This window comes from Gymnoscopelus braueri, assembly GCF_963280865.1.
Source record: "Gymnoscopelus braueri genome assembly, chromosome: 8".
Classification (NCBI taxonomy): domain Eukaryota; kingdom Metazoa; phylum Chordata; class Actinopteri; order Myctophiformes; family Myctophidae; genus Gymnoscopelus; species Gymnoscopelus braueri.
In genome coordinates, this window is record NC_137609.1 from 32193817 (window position 1) to 32212323 (window position 18507).

Sequence of the window (18507 nt, forward strand, 5' to 3'; positions counted from 1 at the left end):
CAAGAGAAATATGGGGGGCCAGACAGTCTGCGCCTTCCCAGGGGGACATGTGTTTCTAATTAGAGTGTTAATATTTGACTGCTGTCTGTTGTCACCCTCACTCACCAACTCTTTCCCATCTCTGTCTCTCGGGATACAGGTCTCCTCTCTCCCTCTTTCCAGCTATCACTCTTTCTCTTTTTCCCTGTTCCTTTCTTATTTTAATCCCATCCTGGTCCACTGAGGACAAATGTTCCTTTTCTGCAAGGACCTTCTGTGCACTCATACAGACGGGTGTACAGGTTGACCACATTCCACTGGCACAGATGGCAGTGAAATGTCAACACTAACATAATATACTTGAAGGAAGAATAATTAAAGGAAAAATAAATAAATATAGTACGTGGTATGTGTACTAACCTCAATAATTTAACCACATTAACCCTGCCGCCCCTAATTTGGGTACTGTATGTCGTTATAGCCGAACATTCTCAAAAATAGCCTAGGCCAAACCCTTAATTTATACACGTCATATGCTGTTGTTGCACAGTGAAACCAGATCTGTTGCGTTGTGAGCTTGCAGATCGGCTATTTTCATTGTATGACGTGTCAGGCTTTTAATTGGTTAAAAGAGCCGTACGAGAGATAAATTAGTCTGCTCTTAGCAACGGACTCCCAGAAACAAGCTTGAATGTCCATCACCAGCCTACAGTATGTGGCAGTTCTTGGACTTCCTCACTTGGTCTCTCTTCCATCTCTCTCCCTTTCACGCTGTCGCTTCCTTTTTGCCACTGCAGCCGTGTGTTTGGTTTGCCATAGTAGCAGGGTGTAGTCCATCCAGGGAAAGTGCCTGTGGTTTCTGGGCGCTATTTTAGTCACAGCAACAGAAGGACATGTTGACAGGCACAGGCCGTCTTTACATGGCTGTGGTGTCCCCGTTTACAATGAATCGCCGCCTACAAATACTAGTCGAGTTAAATGGACCAAGGAGGCAGCGCTGACTTCCGCACGCTTCGAGCCTCCACAACCTGTGCTGTTTAAGTGATAAAAAAAGGAAAAGATGCCTTTGCAATTGTTAGGATAATTTGGACAAATTTACGGTATATCATTATAGTGGCAAAGGAGGGGTAATGTTCAGTCTCCCTTTCCATACCTTAACATTTAACTATGGTAGTAAAAGTGCCCATGGAGGGAAGTGTTTAAATCACAACTGCAGCAGTGGAGCTGCTCAGTGGCCTGAAGGAAACGCCTGTGGTCGTACTGGGCAGCTCCCAGGTGTGTAACTGTGTGATTTTGGGGCTTGTAGTTGACGCCAAAACGGTCTGTCTTGTTGAGTTTTGCTGGGGGGAGAAGTTGTACTCCTGTGAACATTCCATGGGTAATTGAAGCTTTAGTAAACAACAGTAACCATGCAACCCTATGTTATTTTCTTTTGTTTTGATGTTTCTGATTCTGGGTGTAACCGTCACTGGTCTGACTCCTCTGTGATGAGATGATAGTAGGACAGAGTTTAGACTGAGAATTTCTGTCCCACTTTGACGCTTTTGAGCATTACAAAGGCATTACTTACACTGAGTGCTTTTGTGGTTCCTGTAATTTTAGTACTAGAGGCAGCTTTGTTAACAGGTGAAAATGACTGGGTACCCTACCACTTTGTGTTTCCTTTGTCTAGTGAGGATTTAATACAGGCCTGTTCCATCCCATGACCAGAAGAGGGCATTATTTTCCCATCATTTAATAGCATTGTTTTGCGTACCCCCAACAGAGAATAGAACAGATACATATTTCACATGTTTAGTTTTTATATTTTAATAGTAGGGTCCCGTAGTTTCAGTAGGGTCCCATGCACATTTGTAATGTCCACAGGTCCTACAATGTAAAACCAAGTTGAACTTCACATTTTCATGACACTGCACTCAGTTGACACTGCACTTCATGTTTGAGAACTCAGTTGTATGGCCCTACACACTCTCCCTTTAACAACAGCTTCTAATCACAGAACTAACCACCACTACTACATGTACTTTATATTTTCTGTTATTATTTCCTTTCCCTATTATTATGATTATAATGATTATTATTATGACTATTAATATTACCAGTCTACTCGGTAACGATGCAAGTTGGGAATGCATGCCCCAATGCAATACCCATTGTACTCATTGCCAAGGTACCCGTTGCAACCGTCTGTCTGTCTGTCTGTCCCTTTTATGCCCATATTTTGATTGATTGATCATTTTATATTCGTGTTATGCACACAAAGTGCCCAGCCCTCATGTGTACATAACACCAAAAACACAATTACAGCATGTTTGTTATTACATTCCAAAATATTATAACTCAGACAGAGTGTTCTGTCTTCTCTCCCAAAAGTTGATACAACAAAAACTCCTTTCCTAAAACATACCTCAGGTTTTTCATAATAATCATCTAATTCAAAGAAATCAACACAAATGGAGGACATCCATCCACCCATTTACAACCGCTTATTCGGGTTAACTCTCTGCTGAACATTTCCCAGCAGAGAGTTCCAGACTTCCCTTTCCCAGGCAACATTATCCACTTTATCCTGGGGGATCCCGAGGCGTTCCGAGGCCAGCGTGGAGATCATCTGATCCTTGGTCTGCCTCGTGGCCTCCTCTCAGTGGGACATGCCCAGAGGACCTTCAAGCATCCATACTAGATGCCTGAACCACCTCAACTGACTACTTTATATGCCAAGGAGCAGCGGGTCTACTCCGAGTCTCTCCCGAGTGACTGAAACTCTCACCCTATCCCTAAGCCACCTGTCTGAGAAAGCTAATTTCAGCCGCTTGTATCCACAATCATATTCTTTCGCTCTTTACCCACACTTAATGACCATAACAATACAAATAAAAACTCTTATGTCATCAATCATATATAGGGCAATAAAACAAAAAGTGAATCTCATTCTCAACTTCACTCAGTTCATAAAACAAACTCTCTCTTCCTCTGGAGTGGCATTAAACCTGCCGGTCTCTCTAACTGTCACAATTTGGGGGTGGGCAGATACCTCTCAGTCATTGACCTCTCAGTCAAGATGACCTCTCAGTCATCTTCAGGTGTCGTCGATGTCGCGGGTAACGTTGCTGTCACTGTCACCGGTGACCAGCACCTCTCTGTTCTCATAGGCCCAGAAGCCGCTGAGGTCGATAAGCATGCTGCAGACCGTGTCGCCCAGGCAACTCTTCACTAGGTCCTGGAGGGTGATCTTGAAGGGGTCCTTGGGCTTCACCATGTCAAAGATCTCATCCTTGACATCCTGGAAGGAGACAGGCTCCTGTCCGTGGATTTTCATCTGTTCCTGGATGGCCCTGAAGAAGTAGTTGAGAGAGAAGACATTAAGGTATCCCTGGTTCTCCACGTCCAGCAGTTTGAAGATGTACTGTAACGCTGCGGGCTCCTTCCTGTTCTCCAGCGCCAGGACGAAGTCTAGATACGTCTTGTAGTCCATTTCCCCGTCGTAGGTGAGGCATTCCTGGAACACTCTGTCCAGGAAGACTGGGGTGAGAGTGCCAGTCCCGTAGCGAGACAGCTCCTCTTTACTCAGCATGCCGTTGCGGTTGTTATCTAGGTTCAGATATTGACCATAGACTCCGAGAGCTGAAGGAGCTGAGAACCAGTTGGACTCTTGACTCTCTTTGGAAAGTTCCTCGTCTCTCAGCTCGAAAAGATCATCCAGAAAGCCACAGGCCAAGATGTCCAGGATCCTGATCTTCCCTGTGCGGAGGGGGTCCAGGAAGAAAAGGAACTTGCGGACGGCGGTGCAGACATAGAAAGAGTAGAAGGACTTCTCCAGACCATCCAACTGCGGCAGAGTGGGGATCAGCTCTAGAATATAGTTCTCTAAATCTGATTCTCTGAGGTAGCCCTGTCCTGCCTCATCATACAAACTCAGACCTATCCTGATCTTATGCAACCACACCTTCCTCATGACGTAAGTGAAGAACTGCATGACAGAGATTCGGCCGTAAGGGTCACTGTGGAACAGCTTGGTATAGACTTTGGCTGTGAAGAATTGTTTGCATTTGGGCCCGGCCGTCTCCTCCACTTTCAGGAAGGCCTCATAGCTGATCATGGCCTCCTCTCCAGTCAGCGGAGGCACCTGATGCTTATCCAACAGGAACCACATGTTCTGTAGCTCCTCATTGTCTAGCAGCTCTCTACCCTTCCTCTGCAAAAACATAGTTCTTGACTCCTCTCTCAGCTTCTGCAGCACAATCTCATCCGCTGCTGGCAACCTGTAATGGAAGCGAGGGATGTTCTTGTAAGAGCTGTTGTCTCTGTTACTTCCTCCCCTCCATTCAGAGTGGAACTTGGTGAATAAATCTGTCTCTTCTGCTTTTTTCTCCTCTTCGCTTCTCTCGTCTTTTTGGGAGTTGGCTAATCTCCTTTTAAAAACATCTGACCACCAGTTGGACAGATGATCCTGTTTATCTTGTTCCATCCTCGCTCTGAACTATCGTCAGTACGTTTTTCATCAAAGAATACATAATGTAAAAAATGCCCATATATGGAGATCTGTATTTTGTCTGACTGGCTGCCTTTGCCCCCTTTTTAAGGTAATTTCAGTCAGATAACTCACTATTAATTAATAATAATAAAATATAAATACAAGTGTGAATATTATATTTGATCCTAGCTGGCGTTCAGGTTATGCTATACATGACTTCCTGTTCAGCACATTATCATTTAAAAGCAAGGAGATATACAGTATTCATGCATTACAACCTCCCACGGGAAAACGGAAGCTTTAGGGAAAGCAGAGCCTACTGGTGGTGCTGGGATGGTGGTGGGAGTAAACAAATCGCATGCAACGCTCTGAAGCACTGACAGTAAGAGGAAGTACAATGAATGAGGTGAGCTTAAATAGACTGCCAATTTGTTCAGCTGCCTGCCACATCACACACATAGTGCTGCCCAATCGTGTAAACCTCTCGAGTGTATCTGCCTGAACTAGCTTGCAGGCTACGCATCATAGACGGAGATAATATATCTGTCCTATCCTTTTATGCCCATATGAAGATCCCTGATGTCATCAAAATATGCCCATACTACTGTATATGGGCCCATAAATGGGCATATCAGCCAGATCGGACGAATGCCTATCTGAACGACTTCACTCCGGGTACCGCACTCCCAATAATAATAATAATAAAGAATAATTAGTAGTAGTAGTATTACTACTACTACCTTTCTACCTTTCTATTTTAAAGTTTTATCCACACTGTTGAGGAAGGTCACCTTGAAGTACAAGAATTCCACTGCCTATTATGGTACTACTAGCGGTTTTGTGTGAACATGTGACAGTAGGATAAGAAAGTCCGCACACTGTTCTCAAGCTCCAAAAAAACTAACTTTTTGCCAGACCCAAGGGGTCGGGCTTACATGAGGCTTTGTACCTGTTTCGTCCATACATGGGCATGGTCACTTTGTCCTCCGGCCCCAGCCAAAAAAAAGTCTGTCACTTTGTCCTCCAGCCCCAGCCAAAAAAAAATCTGTCCCCCAAAAAAGTCTGTCCATACATGGGCATAGAAGGGACACACGTCATGTGAAGTCCGGCCATTCAGATTAAGCTCAGGCACTGGCATTCTGGGTCTGGCAGAACCAGGTCTCCTGGTCTTGTTATTTATGCAACGTTTCAACCTTCTAGGTCTTCATCAGGCAAATATTGATATTTGATGTCCAGCACCTGGCCTAAATTCAGGCGTGGGATGTGCACACAATCTTCTCTGTAACATGTGACAGTAAATACCCTTGAATCTTGAACCTTCCAGACGCCAACCACGAGAGGGCCGGAGGCAACCTGCGCTACTTTGAGCAACTGCTGTCTAAGCAGATGCTGGAGCTGAACCAGGCCGAGGAACCGGCCTCTGAGGAGCCCATCCAGCTGGACACCTACGCCCGACCCAGAGACCACCTCCCCGAGAGAGAGACCTACGAAGCCCTCTGCAGGGGGGAAGGGGTCAAACTGGTGAGCCGCTGGAAAGAGCGACCCTCCCAATAGACGAATCCACAGAGCGCTCCCCTGGCGCAATCATAACTGTGGTGTCAGAATGCACACAACGCAGGAGTCTGACACCGCAGCGCTCTGTGGATTCATCCATAGGGTTGCAACAGTTAATAGAACTAATTGATTTAATCGATTTGAAAAATAATCGATAATTGATTTTAATAAAATAACAGTTTAATATTATCTATTTTGGGCATGTCATTTATAGGCGATTATTTTCAAAAGAATAAAAAAATGTAAAAAAAAATTGAGCAAAAATTAGCAAAAAAAAAGCTCACAACACGTCGCGCCATGACATGTTATGAGTTTGTAGATCTGCTATTTGCACTATTTTTGCTGTCGTGCAACAAAGTGGTTTAAGTGGTTAAAGTGGTTAAACAATTCATTGATATATAAAAATAAATAACATAAGAACACGCTTCTCGATTATTAAACTAGTAATCAATAGAACGGTCGCTAAGAAATGGTGGATAGTTGCAGCCCTACTATGAACACATTAAGTGTATTCTTTATTACCTCATCTTTGTCAGTTTCACTGATAACATCATCCACTTTATTTCATCACAGTTGTAATTGTGTGCAACATTCTGTGTAAACTCTGCATGGTAAAAGTAAGTACCATACAGATAAAGTTTTACATTACCCCTACAGACCACTGCCAGACGCAGCCGCCTGTACTGCCGTTACCATGACGGCAACAGGAACCCTCGTCTGCTGCTGAAGCCCATGAAGGAGGAGGATGAGTGGGACAGCCCTCACATCGTACGGTACCTGGAGGCCCTGTCTCACCAAGAGATCGAGAAGATCAAGGAGCTGGCCAAACCCAAGGTAGGAGAGAGGAAGTCATAAATATTATTTATAGTCTAGTAGTATAACACGAAAGGCAATATTTGTTAGAGGCTTGAACACAAAATGATATACAGTAGAAAGTGCACATGCGCGTGCGCGCACGCACACACACACACACACACACACACACACACACACACACACACACACACACACACACACACACACACACACACACACACACACACACACACACACACACACACACACACACACACACACACACACACACACACACACACACACACACACAAACTCCTGCTCTCAGACTCCCAACGGGCAGGTTTGCAAACAAGATGGGACAAGAGGAAATTCAGAGCTTAGTTGACATGAGTGCTTTAAGATTTCTGGCCAAATAGTTGATACGCACACTGTAAATTTAAGGAATGTGTGCTTGTAGGGACAGAGATGGCCCTGAAGGAACACCCTGTGACCTAATGTCACCTTTCCTTTCCTGTGACCTAATGTCACCTTCTGACTGCCAGGCTGAACATTACACCTTTATGGTGGGCCCAAGAGAGTTTGTGGATGCTTTTACTTGTAGATGGTACCCAGCTAAATAAATGTGTGATAGTTAGAAATCTGTCTGTAAATTCCTGAGAGTGTACAAATCAGGAACAGAATGGGATTTTTGCATCTCTTTAAGAGATTTTACAGTGTAGACTGAGGTACCAGATATAAAAATCGTATCAAATGGGGGCCTGCCTAATGCATATCAAACAGGGGGCCCTTGAAATTGAAAAGGTTGAGAATCACTGTTTTAGAGAGATATGTGTACTTATCAGCAGTTAAACTCAATTGACATTTAATTATTATTTTCCCTCATCATTATCGTGTCTCATTCAAGCTTGCCAGAGCCACTGTTCGAGACCCCAAAACAGGAGTTCTGACAACAGCCCCCTACAGAGTTTCAAAAAGGTATTATTATTATTTCTTTATTAATTTAGGTGAACTGTGGATTTCCATGGTCACAACCCCTGTGTGTGAGTGTGTTTGTTTGTTTGTTTCTTTCTTTCTTTCTTTCAGACATTATTTTTGCTTTATTAGATAGTAAAGTGTAGAGAGACAGGAATATCAGAGACACGCGAGACATGCGATGTTAATTCTTTAGTCACGCATAAGTAGAAACATGGACAAATTTAACTTCAACTGAGTGGTTTAGAACACACTGTGCTGGGAAATATGTACTAATGAATGCCTGCAGTCAAGAGTGTACTTGTCTGTAGTGTTCATAAGAGACATACTTAATTAAAAAACACACCTGGGAGTGCAAACCCTGCCTGTTCCAACACCTCTGTCTCTCCATTACTGAGATATGCCTGATCTGATATGACCTTGATGATGACCATGACATTTTAACTTTTTGACCCAAAAGTTCATCTCTTCAGGACAACTTACTGATCATTCCCTCCAAATTTAATAAGAATTTGTCCATCCATTCTTGACTTTGGCCTCAAATTTGATTGTGACTTTGACCTTTTCAACCCAAAAGTGAGTTATCTCATTGGTGCAGCCTACTGACTCATGCCCACCAATGTCATGATAATCTGGTGATCCATTCTCTGGTTATTTAGTCAGACACACAGACAGCACCAATTACAATATGGTACACCTGGGTAATAACTGACTTCAAGCCTCATAAGAGCAACGCTTTTCTGTCATTCTTCTACTCCTCATTCATTCAGTTATTTGTATTCAGTTATTATGTTGATTGATCTTGTATCCTATATCAGTTATTAATTTGCGTGTACCTCTAATGTATTGTTATTGTTATTGGGGATCACCTGAAGAAGACCACAAGGTCGAAACGTTGCTTAGTACCTGCTGTTTTGAATAAAGTCATTGGAGCGTTAAAGTGAGTTCCGAGCCCTTCTCTCTATGATTTAGCTGCCTCTGCAGTTTGACTCAGCATTTGGAGGATGTGCGTTATTTTTGTCTTTGTAAATATTATTGGGAATGACTTTTTGTGTGTGTGTGTGTGTGTGTGTGTGTGTGTGTGTGTGTGTGTGTGTGTGTGTGTGTGTGTGTGTGTGTGTGTGTGTGTGTGTGTGTGTGTGTGTGTGTGTGTGTGTGTGTGTGTGTGTGTGTGTGTGTGTGTGTGTGTGTGTGTGTGTGTGTGTGTGTGTGTGTGTGTGTGTGTGTGTGTGTGTGTGTGTGTGTGTGTGTGTGTGTGTGTGCGTGCGTGCGTGCGTGCGTGCGTGCGTGCGTGCGTGCGTGCGTGCGTGCGTGCGTGCGTGCGTGCGTGCGTGCGTGCGTGCGTGCGTGCGTGCGTGCGTGCGTTACCAGTGCGTGGTTGGAAGCTGAGGATGACCCTGTGATACAAAGAGTTAACCAGAGGATACAAGACATCACAGGCCTTACAGTAGAGACTGCTGAGTTATTACAGGTACAATACATCACATCACATTAGAGACTGTTGAGTTACTACCGGTACATTACATCACAGTATTGACTGTAGAGTTACTGTTATGGGCTATTTTTGAAAATACAAATTAACATGAATCCAACATATTAGAAAATATGTGTTAACAAACAAACATTAATGATGAAACATTATGATGACTGTCATGCCTGTCATGCCTATAAAGCTATGTATGAAATCTGCATTGCAATTTTACCTGCTCCATCTCTCTCTCAGCTTGGCCTAAAAAACTGAAATACCCCTGGTATACACAACAGTATACTATACACCCTCAACAAAGCTTGCATTATGCAGGACAACTTTTTGAATCTTGTTAAAGTCAAAGATCAATGTTGCTGTCTGGGGTGTATACAAATATTGTTTTTACACTCAGACTGAAAGCAGCACTGAAGATTTCATGCACATTTTTCCACTTATGCATATTTTGGTTTAGACAAAATATGAATTAACTTGTTAACTTTACCATACTTATAAGGCATTATAATACTTGAAGCAAAATTTGTCAAAACCCACCCTTCACAGCTAAATGAAAACAATGTTTTGTAAAATTTACCATAAGGCTACAATTTGCAGCAGTATGCATCTACTAATTTTTTGTCACCGTTGTATACTACTGTGTGTGTGTGTGTGTGTGTGTGTGTGTGTGTGTGTGTGTGTGTGTGTGTGTGTGTGTGTGTGTGTGTGTGTGTGTGTGTGTGTGTGTGTGTGTGTGTGTGTGTGTGTGTGTGTGTGTGTGTGTGTGTGTGTGTGTGTGTGCGTGTGCATGTCTGATCAGGTTGCTAATTACGGAGTTGGAGGACAGTATGAGCCACATTTTGACTTCTCCAGGGTAAGTGCAGTGTGTGTGTGTGTGAGCGTGTGTTATGTGACGGCCAGTGAGCGAGCATGCATGTGTGTGTCTGTCTGTGTGTGCCCTTGCTTACGTGTGTGTAGGTGTGTTTGCATATATCTGTGTGTGCACACATAAGTGTGTGTTCACAGTGTATATCAGTGTTGGGAAAGTTACAAAAAATATATATAAATACATGGGAACAAAGTGGATTCTGCCGATAACATTACATGATAAAAATGATGAAACACAAACAACTTAGAAGCTGCAGCGCCCTCTATCGGTGCAGGGTATGTATTTTGAAAAGTTGAATACAAGTCTAGACATCAAATGGTAGAACTGAATTAGAAGCTTAAAAATCTAAGCAGTGTTTATTCATGAATCTTATGGGTTATTATTTAATAAACAGAGTTTGTTAAATATTGTATTACTGGACATAGTAACTTTAATATTACATAGCTTATAATTAAAAGTAATGCATTATATTGCTTGGTTACTCATGAAGATAATATTATTGCATAATGTATTACTTGCAATATGTTACTCCCATCACTGGTATACATGTGTGTGTATACTATAAATCAGTACCAGTGGTTGTTCTCAAAATGACAAATGAGTGAGGTAAGTCTTCAATCGAGGGAAATTATATCTTTCCAACTTTACCGTGCTCTGGCATGCTCTCAGTTCTTTTGGTTATGTCCCTCTATTAATGTACTAATCTGGCTGTTGTTTTCTTCAGTCATTGTTGTTTGAGAGTTGCTCTTCAATGCATTATACAAGTCCTCAAAGAGTTGTAAATCAATTGTCACAATTGATTCATCTCCAAAGTGCACAAACTACCAGCTGGCTGGATGATTGATTAAAAACATTATTCAATACTAAACAATTTCAAATTTGATTCGTACATTTATTATGTATTCATTTTAAGTGAGCATTTTAAGATGTAATCCATCATTTTGACCTTTTAAAAAAAGGAATCTTATATTAATGCCATGAATTGATTAATATATTTGATCGTTAGTTATCACCCTTAGTGGTGGGCTCCTAATGTGAGTCTTTGCAGTCATGGGTTAATGTGGTAAACATCTGTTGCAGCGTCCTTTTGACAGCATCCTCAAGGTCGATGGAAATAGACTTGCTACCTTCCTCACTTATGTAAGTATGTGTGTGTGAGTGAGGAGCGTCCTCCTCCCTGTGTTTTTATTCTTGAATTTTATCTTCATAGAAAGATGAGCCTGATGCTTTCAAAAGATTAGGCACTGGAAATCGTGTCGCCACTTTTTTGAACTATGTAAGTATGCGTGTCGGGTCGCTGCTATTAGCTGGGTGTGTGAGGTAGCTTGCCCGCTCTGGGGCCATATGTATGAAAGTATGCACAGCATCCACATTAAATGGATGCATACACATTGTTCTGCGCTTCTCCATACAGTAAATGTATGAAAAGACATGTGCACCTGTTGTTCATCGTAAATGATGTCTCATGGTAAATGATGTCATGGCAAAGACATTACTGTGCAATTACGTAACCTTTAAAACGTAACCTTTATAATTGTTCATTATGTAATCTCTCTTTGACAGGGTCATTTGTAGGACTGACGACAGCCAAGGTTCTTGGTTCAAAAATACTACCCCCCACGCTACTTGCCATACCTAAGATGTAACTGTACCATAACCACATGGGAATACTGAGTAAAAAAAACAAGCACATATAACAAACTTGTCATGAGAGGGGATTTGTCTATGTGTGTGGGGATGGCTGATTTATCTGGTTTGCATGGATTTAGCTTGCTGCACAACAAGTGTGTTGTCACACCTAGCTCTGAGTACAATTAGTTATGATGACTCAGGCCATGTATGTTTAAACCAGCCATCACCCACTCCTCACAATTCTTGTTGCTAAAACACTCCCTGTTAATTACTTGTATACCCCCTTCAGACAATGTCTCAAGTCAGGTTTCCTTTTCATACTTGCCGATCTTTGCATAGATTTGTGCTCAGCATAATTTTTATGGATACACACCCTTCATACATATGGCCCGCTGGTGTTCACCACTCTACTGTGTGTAATTTCATTGGCATAAACTCTGGTTCAATTGTGGACTCGGATTGATTGACGCACTGTATGTAGCTATCTCCTAAGGTTTATCTATAAGCATCAGAGGTTGTAATGGTGGACAAAACGGCTGATTTTGTCAATCAGTTCCAGTATACATATTGTGGAGAGTCTTTATGAAGCAGACTTATTCCCTTGCTAATGCATGATCATGTTATAATAGTTTAATCAACCAATGAATGTGTAGTATTGAAGCAGAGTGCTAAATCAACCACGCAATCAAAACATCACATTTGTGTGCCAATAATGTGGTACAGTAGGTACAGTAGTAGTTACTTTAATGACCAAGCACAACAAAGAGACTGGGATAAGGCAGATTTATCTATAGTGACATTCAGAGTTTCACATAAGTACTGCGCTACAATGTGCTGTACAATGATAACATGAAGTCCCAGATACAATCTACTGGCACATTATAAGACATTCTATACACAGTAGTCCACTACATACATCAATCACTCTAGATCTCTCCAAACTTGCATGTTATGAATACTTTTTATTTCCACTCAACCGATGTACTTGGTTTAGTTTATTTAATTTAGTTTAAGTTCAGTATTATTATCACACAAGTCCACTCTCCTTGCGCACACAATCTCTCTATTTTTAATCTAGACTTTATGTAAATGACAATGTTTGATGTGGATTACTGCTGACTATGGGAAGACACCCTGTTTGTTTGAACACCATTTAGATGCCACTAATTTAGTCATTTGCCCAGAATTTCTGAACCAATAACAAAACTTGTTTTGCATAATGTAGTTATTACATTATTGGCTTGCTGGTTGTTACATTATTGCCTGGCATTTGAATACAACCTTCTCATTGACTCCCGTGGTTTTCACTCAAGTCAATGAAATCACTGACTGATTAATTATTACAAATGTATCATTCTTATGTCCTTGTGTCTAGGTTTGAGCGACACACATTCGCGTCACTCTTCACAAAATAATGCTTAAGTTGAATGTTATTTATCATTAACACATGACGTGTTCATAATGTGTTCTTGATATATTTTAATCTGAACATGTCTACCAAATGGAATCAAATGTGTATTGTCCCAAGCTAGACATGCATGTTTTAAGAGCACATGGAGGTCTAGTGAAGTTTTGTAACCTAGATGTGTGGTCTTCCACATAACAGATGAGTGACATCGAGGCAGGTGGGGCCACGGTATTCCCTGACTTTGGAGCTTCCATCATGCCTAAAAAGGTAATATGCAACTGTGTGTGTGTGTGTGTGTGTGTGTGTGTGTGTGTGTGTGTGTGTGTGTGTGTGTGTGTGTGTGTGTGTGTGTGTGTGTGTGTGTGTGCACGCGTGAAACCGTATCCAAAATGGATCCTGTAAGTGCATGTTGTGGTTGAGCTCACAGCACTGCCTACACAGTAAAATCCTTAGTGTTATTACAGATCCATTTGGTTACATATGTACACTCTTGGACTTAGAATAGATAAATGAATACTGAGGATTTTACTGTGTAGCATCATTTCAACCATTATGTTGAAATGCAATCTTTGTCAAGGTCAAAACATTCATGCCATAAGAATTTTTCTCTCATCAGAGAAAATAATCTTGACTCTTAATCACTTAAGCCCTATATATTGTACTGTACTTCGTCGTATAAAGAATAGCTAAAGATAGCTGATGCCGAGCTTGTAGATCTGCTATTCTCGGTATTCGGTATCTTAATTTTTATTTTTTCATACATTTAAAAAATTACTTATTTTCTGTAGGAGACTCAAAGAGTATCCTACTGAGTCTCCTATTGACCGATGTAATTGATAGGAAATAAGTAAATGTTTGCGTGAACTACTCCTTTAAAGTTGATATATAGGTTTAGCCCCTCCCACTAACTTCAACAGCATTTTGAGATTTTAGGGAGTAGGCCAATTTTTGCTTTTGGCCTTTATATCATTCTGATGCTTACGTATTTCTAGCACAGTGTGAAATCCTTTTGTACACATGATGCTCTCATCCATATCGTATATTTGACTCATGTTGGGGTTTTCTCATGTGTTTAGTGTGTTTGTGTCGTTCTCTCCACAGGGGACTGCAGTGTTCTGGTACAATCTGTTCAAGAGTGGTGAGGGCGATTACAGAACCAGACATGCAGCCTGTCCCGTGCTAGTTGGGAGCAAATGGGGTGAGTCAAATATATATATAATATAAGTCTGAACTTTAAGCACTTTTTCTCAATTTAGATTATTGGGACATTTACTCAGGCTATTGCCATTACACATTCAGCTGTCATCATTAGATCTTCCTATTCCGAGGCCAGAAGACTTCTGAACTCAAGCAAGTGATATAGACTGTAACAGGAATACAGGTTACAGATGTACGGATTGTTTTCAGTACTCTAGTGCCACCGCAGCCACTCATGTGACTGTGCTATTTATATAAATAGCTATAGACTACGCAGTAGTGATGAGCGGGTCGACCCGTAACCCGCGGGACCCGCGGGTCAACCCGCGGGTCAACCCGCGGGTCCCGCGGGTAGGTCGAGTCAGGATTTCAGAGAAAATTATGCGGGCTGAGGGTGAGCGGGTCAGCCGCTCTCCACGAAAAAAATAAAAAAAAACCCTATTTTGACCAACATGCTTGTTTATTCAGCCCATGACAATGTTGTGCTACTGTAGACATTTAAAGGGACTTTGGGTACTTAAAAGAGCGCTATATAATATATATATATATTCCCACCGCGGGTCGCGGGGCGGGTTGAGCCATAGATTTATATATGGGTTCGCGGGGCGGGTTGAGGCGGGTCGCGTTCCGTCGCGGGTTGGGGCGGGGCGGGTCATGAAAAAACCCGACCCGCACATCACTACTACGCAGGATCACAGTTTTAGACAATCTATGTAGTTGCTAACACACTTTTTAAAGGTTTCATGACATTGCATTTTTTTTTTTCACCTCAATCACACCCCAAAAAACAGAACTTTGAACATTCAGTGGATTTTCTGTGGTCTGGGGTTTTCTGAATAATTAGGCTCCGAAAAGTGCTGTGATTGGCCTGTGGACTTTGACGTCACAGTCCATTAATCCCGCCCCTTCTCCTCCCCTCTCCTTCTCCTTTGGGGGGGGGGGCAGAGCAGAGGCGATGATTGACAGGCAAAAACCCTCAACAGAGTCACCCGCAGGCAAATAGGTTTTCTTTTATTGCAGCTGAAAAGGCCTCAGAACACAGAGATAAAAAAACCTGCCATGGCTTACTGGAGTGGATTTTTCAGTTAAAAACAAACAAATCGAAAGCCCATAAATTTTTCCGATATAGATTTCCAAAAATATTTATATAAATTATTTTAAGCCTGGAACCAAGCCATCCAGGCTCCTGGTGAATCATGACCATAAAACATTTCATTCTGTGAAAAACAATATTTGAAAACCGCAAATCAAAGGGTATTCATTATAATTGCATTTAATCTTCTACACAGATTCAGAATCAAATGTTTTATGGTCATGATAGCCTAAGATCCACGGGCAGGGCATTCCAGAGTTTAGGTGCCCGGTCCCCCCGGATGACAATGTAACTGGGAGCCTGTCCATACAGGACTTTAAAAATGATCAATAAAATCTTAAAATCAATTCTGTAGCTCACAGGCAGCCAGTGTTGAGCAGCCAGGATGGGTGTAATATAGTCATGTGTCTTTTAGTAGTCTGGCGGTTAAGGCGCATACCACATAGGCTCTGATACAGCCTGACAGCGAGTCGCAGGTTTGATTCCCTAGCCGGATGTCCTTTGCTGCATGTCACTCCCTGTCTCTCTCTCCCTGTTAACTGTCTCTCTCTACTGTGTACTACCGTTAAAGCAGAAAAAATGAATAATGGGATTTTGGTACAAATCATCGTTTCCTTTCTAATGTTTCTTTCTAATTCTTAATCTTTACTTCTTCTCTGTCAGTGTCAAACAAGTGGATTCACGAGAGAGGACAGGAGTTCTTGAGACCTTGTGGGCTGACAGAAGTCGACTGAGATTGGCCTCCTATATCTGGAACGCACTCACACATACACTTACACACTAGCAACCAGTAATGCCTTACACTACACGTCTTCGCACGGCACACATTCTGGCATGAAAGAAGCATGAGAGCAAACTGTGATCAAACTATGACCTGTGCCTTAGCATTTACAGTTGAAAGATCTGACATTTTTGCTGTGCTAAAGATAAGATAAGGTTTTTATCTTTATTGATCCCCGGAGGTAAATTCAGGTATCGTGATGGTCATGAGATGAAGTAAGAATGTGCCTTCATGGCACTGGTGAATGTCTGTTTCTGACCAATGAGCAGTCTCATTTTATTTGAAACAAGTGAAATTCAAGTAGTACATTTTGTACTTTTATTTTTTCATTGCCAAAGAGAGGACAAGGAATTTTTGGAGATACTTTGTACTGAATCTTTCTATTGTGATAAATGTCATTACTTTGTCTTGTCTTAAATCTCAAAATGTTCTGTTTGTCTTTTTTTGTTTTTGTTTTTATACTGACTACCAGTCTACTATTGAAACATTTCATCCAAATTCATCAATTTATTTTATTTATATAGTATGTTTAAATTATTACACTGTTTTACCCTTGTTACAATGATGGCAAATGAAGAACTCAATATATGTATTAAAAGTATTTTAATTTTGCCAATCCACAATTCTCCACAATTTCTTATTTAATTTCTATAATATCCTCATACTGCTCATAATTATTTTTGACATCCTTGAAGGTTTGTTAAGCATCTCGGACCGCTATTTAGTCATCGAATCTTCTAATGTTCTCTTACTTGTAACTGGTACACAAAACATGTCACGTTTGTTTGAAATATACTGTATTGTCAGGCCCTTTGAATAAGGGAAGTGCTTAGCATTATGTGTAATAGTACCCTATTGTCAAATCACTTACATTTCAATACAATTCAATATCCAACGATTTCATCTGATGCGAACAATGAAAATGAAATCGACCCCCCCCCCTGCCCCTAATATGGCAATATTAGGCTTGTCTAATACAACAGCCATGCCGGAGAGAACGTTGCATCTTTAAGTCCAAACTTCAATGTAACTTTCTTTTAATGAATAAGATGTCATTTTGTCCAATCTGTATGGTAGAGTATGTTATACAATATAACTTATTAAGTTAACGTATAATTGGGGTGGTTGTATTTTGTCCCCCTGCTCTTCTATTGATACATTTAGATAGTGTGTCTAGGTGATGATGCTTCACCTAGACACAGGATCCTACATGAAATTTGACCTGACCAAGATTACATTTATCCCCTGAGCAATCAGGCAGGCTCTATTACCTCAATGGTAAAACTTTCAGCACTTGCGCAGGAAACTGGGTTCAAATCCGGGGTAGAACAGGAAGGTTACATAGTGCTGCTTTAAAGTTGCAATCTGTAATCCTAACTTTCATCTTGTCCTACCCGGCAGATTTGAACCCAGAAGCCCAAATTTCTAAGCTCAGTCAAGAGGCAATTGATTGATTGATTGAATACTTTATTAACAGTTTGCAAAGACAAGCACAGGGAAGTACAGTTTAATACAAGGTTTGTTAAGACCCAATATCTTTACCCAATGTCGCCTGGGTAACGGCAATATTGCACCTGACACGAGAGTCTAAATGTATCAATGGAAGAGTAGGGAGACCAACCACTGCAGATGTGCTAGTTAGGCTATATTAGGGCTGCAACTATCGATTATTTTCTTATCGATTACTTTTTTGGGCGGTGAAACCGCCCCTATAAGTGAGGTTTGGATATTTGTACAATTTTGTACAATTTTATTTGTACAATTTGTACAATGCACCGTGATTGGCCAATCACAGTCTATTCAGGACTGTGATTGGCCAGTGTCACATGACACATGTGCATAGCCCTATATAAGAAACCATAACTTGAAAAAAACCATAAATTGGTTTTTTTCAAGTTATGGTTTCTTCCATCATAAAGAGTGTTTCAATAAATGTATTTATTTTTTGTACATGATTGGTTGACTCCATTCAGTATTGTGATTAGCTAGCAAGACACCGCCCACTTCACACAGGGTGTGATTTTTTGATTCATCGAATAATCAAGAAATTTGTTTTTTATTCTATCAATGAATCAATGAACCACTCAAACCCTATTTTATACTTCATCGCACAATGGTGTTGTGTGCAAAAAATAGTTAAATTAGCTCATGTACAAGCTTGCGACACATTAGTCTCTCGAGCCTGTGACTGTTGACTCACAATTTTCAAATTTTCAGGCTCAAAAATAGCAGATCTACAAGTTCACAGCATGTCACGAAGAGCTTGTA

General features: G+C 41.2%; 2 protein-coding genes across 4 annotated transcripts in view; one reads left to right on the forward strand and one right to left on the reverse strand.

The window, feature by feature from the left end:
- The window catches only part of LOC308090598 (prolyl 4-hydroxylase subunit alpha-2-like), a 38153-nt gene extending 21298 nt beyond the window's left edge, over positions 1-16855 (forward strand). The window contains exons 7-15 of one of the 3 annotated variants that reach the window (XM_080435834.1): positions 5778-5974; positions 6665-6841; positions 7710-7780; positions 9149-9248; positions 10060-10113; positions 11209-11268; positions 13367-13435; positions 14270-14366; positions 16122-16855. In XM_080435834.1, coding sequence (XP_080291960.1) covers positions 5778-5974; positions 6665-6841; positions 7710-7780; positions 9149-9248; positions 10060-10113; positions 11209-11268; positions 13367-13435; positions 14270-14366; positions 16122-16192 — 896 coding nt within the window. In that variant the 3' untranslated portion in view covers positions 16193-16855. Of the gene's footprint in view, positions 1-5777; positions 5975-6664; positions 6842-7709; positions 7781-9148; positions 9249-10059; positions 10114-11208; positions 11405-13366; positions 13436-14269; positions 14367-16121 lie in introns of those variants that run through there. The other 2 variants (XM_080435833.1, XR_013933640.1) reach the window with 2 other exon arrangements.
- LOC308090599 (serine/threonine-protein phosphatase 2A regulatory subunit B'' subunit gamma-like) lies at positions 3-5135 on the reverse strand. Its single transcript, XM_080435835.1, has 2 exons — positions 3046-5135; positions 3-3013 (listed from the first exon to the last, which is right to left on the reverse strand). Exon 1 carries the CDS (start codon positions 4445-4447, stop codon positions 3059-3061), a length of 1389 nt encoding a protein of 462 aa, XP_080291961.1. The 5' UTR covers positions 4448-5135; the 3' UTR covers positions 3-3013; positions 3046-3058.
- Positions 16856-18507: the final 1652 nt, after the last annotated feature.